The sequence below is a fragment of the Microtus ochrogaster genome, unplaced genomic scaffold (genome assembly GCF_000317375.1).
Source record: "Microtus ochrogaster isolate Prairie Vole_2 unplaced genomic scaffold, MicOch1.0 UNK77, whole genome shotgun sequence".
In the NCBI taxonomy this organism is placed as follows: domain Eukaryota; kingdom Metazoa; phylum Chordata; class Mammalia; order Rodentia; family Cricetidae; genus Microtus; species Microtus ochrogaster.
In genome coordinates, this window is record NW_004949175.1 from 770307 (window position 1) to 772507 (window position 2201).

General features: G+C 49.9%; 1 protein-coding gene across 1 annotated transcript in view; it reads left to right on the forward strand.

The window, feature by feature from the left end:
* Positions 1 to 2201, forward strand: part of Spidr (scaffold protein involved in DNA repair) — a 213039-nt gene that overhangs the window by 205834 nt on the left and 5004 nt on the right. The window contains exons 18-19 of the mRNA XM_005370370.3: positions 1312 to 1423; positions 1721 to 1774. Of these exons, the coding sequence (XP_005370427.1) occupies positions 1312 to 1423; positions 1721 to 1774 (166 nt within the window). The remainder of the gene's footprint in view (positions 1 to 1311; positions 1424 to 1720; positions 1775 to 2201) is intronic.

Genomic DNA, 2201 nt, shown 5'->3' on the forward strand with positions numbered 1-2201 from the left:
CAGCTGCATGGCATGTCCTAAGAGTCCTGCAGACTTTCCCGGGGACACAGCAGCTGCATGGCATGTCCTAGGAGTCCTGCAGACTTTCCCGGGGATACAGCAGCTACGCGGCATGTTTGCAGACTTTTCCCAGAGGACTGTGAGCATCGTCTGTCAATAGACATCTCTCTTCTGCCCATTTTTATTACCTTTCTGGGCTGAGGTCAAGGCTAACTATTTTTCTTGGCTATGGTTTCTGTGCTGTGATTATACCATGACCAAAAACATGCTGAAAAGGAAAGGGTTTGTTTGGCTTACATATTGTAGTCCATCACTTAAGGAATTCAGGACAGGAATTCAAACAGGGCAGGAACCTCCAGTGCAGGGGACTGATGCTTATGGGCTTGCTCCCCATGGCTTGCTCAGCCTGCTTTCTTATAGAACCCAGGACCATCAGCTCAGGGGTGGCACAACCAGCAATGAACTGGGCCCTCCCCATCCATCACCAATTGAGAAAAATGCCCTTCTGCCTGCAGCCCAGTCTTAGAAGGCATTTTCTCAATTGAGGCTCCTTCCTCTCAGATAACTGGTCTGTGCCGTGCTGTCGTACTGCTAGCCAGCACACCTGTCAGTACTGTTTTATCTCTGCCTCCCGGTGTACTGTGTCACATCACAGAGAGTGTCCTCCTCACTTGTCTGTTTCCTAGAAGCCAAGAGTGGGACTGAGCAATTGAGGGCGTGGGCTGCCCTCCAGAGGACCAGGCTGCGTTCCCAGCAGCTCACAGCGTCTGTGACTAGTTCCAGGGGCTCTGATTCAGGTGCCAGGAGTGACATGGTGGACAGAATACATTCAGGCCAAGCATCCATATACATAAAATAATTTTAAAAGAGACTAAGAGCATACATCTTATTGATGCCTACTTGGTTGTTGGCCTTGTGTGTACACAAGACACTTCTGCCTTATTTCAAAGAAGCAAGGCAGCGTGGGTTCATGTGAAATCAGTGTGGGAGTGAAGAGGCCAGGGTTGATGAGCAAGTTTGCCCTGCTGGAGGGGTGAGCCCTTCACTTCCTGGAAGGCTGCATTTCCCCCATATTCCTCATGAATAAAGGCCTCGTGGTGTACCCAAGGGTCCCCTCAGCAGCTCCCAACTTTTAATCCATCAGAATAGTCCAGTCCCTGACTGCTTTTGTCTGGTTCCAATAATTTAATTCTGACTATAGAATTAGTGGGTCACTAAACACCTATGTTTAGAGGAATCTCTTTGCTGTACACTCTTCTGATGTGTCCCCCCTCCTTGTTACTTGCACTCCCATGTCCCCTCACACGCTAGGGGCCTCTTCTGTGGGGACTGTTCTCGACTGGTTGTGTCGCCGCTTCAAAAGAGGAGCCTGCACGTCTTTCTGGACTGTCCCACGAGACCCAAGAGTACTGTAAAGGTCAAGGTAGGAAAAGGGACCTGGAGCTCATGCCTGATTCTGTGTGTCTATTTGAGACTGGAACAGGGTACATGTGTGTTCTTTTCTTTGCCTTGTGGCAAACTCTATGTGCCAAGAAGGAGATGTGGTAAGAGCTGCCTTCAGTTCGTAGGAAGGAGAAGTGGGGTCACCTACCACAGTTTCTCTATGTAGTGTTTGTTTGCAGACAGCTTAGATTCAGTGTTATCCTCAGACAGGAGCACCTTGGGTGAGTGCTTGCCCCCTGCTGGGGTGTCACTGAGCCCTTCTTCCCTGTCACTGCAGCTGTTGGAGAGAAGTATTTCTTCACTGCTGATGTCTGCTGCCTCCACGGATGGGGTAAGTATGGATGGGGTAGGGGTGCAGCATGAGTGCGCCCTGTGCTCTTGGGCTTGTGTACAGCTGCCCCTGTGTGTTCATCGACAACAAATCCTCCCACAAGAACACAAGTCGCTTGTATTAAGACATCCATCTTGCCACCGCCATGCAGTGTAGAATCGCAGGGTCAGAACCTTCCTTGCTTGGAGATGGGATCCTTTTCAGATCAACCTTCAAACAGACCCTGGAAATCTTCCTCCTTGGCTTCTGCTAGAGACATACAGCCTGGGGACTAGAGCTTCTTCACAACTTCCCAGTCACAAGCAGGATGCCGAGGAAAGACTCTTTTAAATTAGTGTGTGTGTGTGTGTGTGTGTGTGTGTGTGTGTGTGTGTGTGTGAGAGAGAGAGAGAGAGAGAGAGAGAGAGAGAGAGAGAGAGAGAGAGAG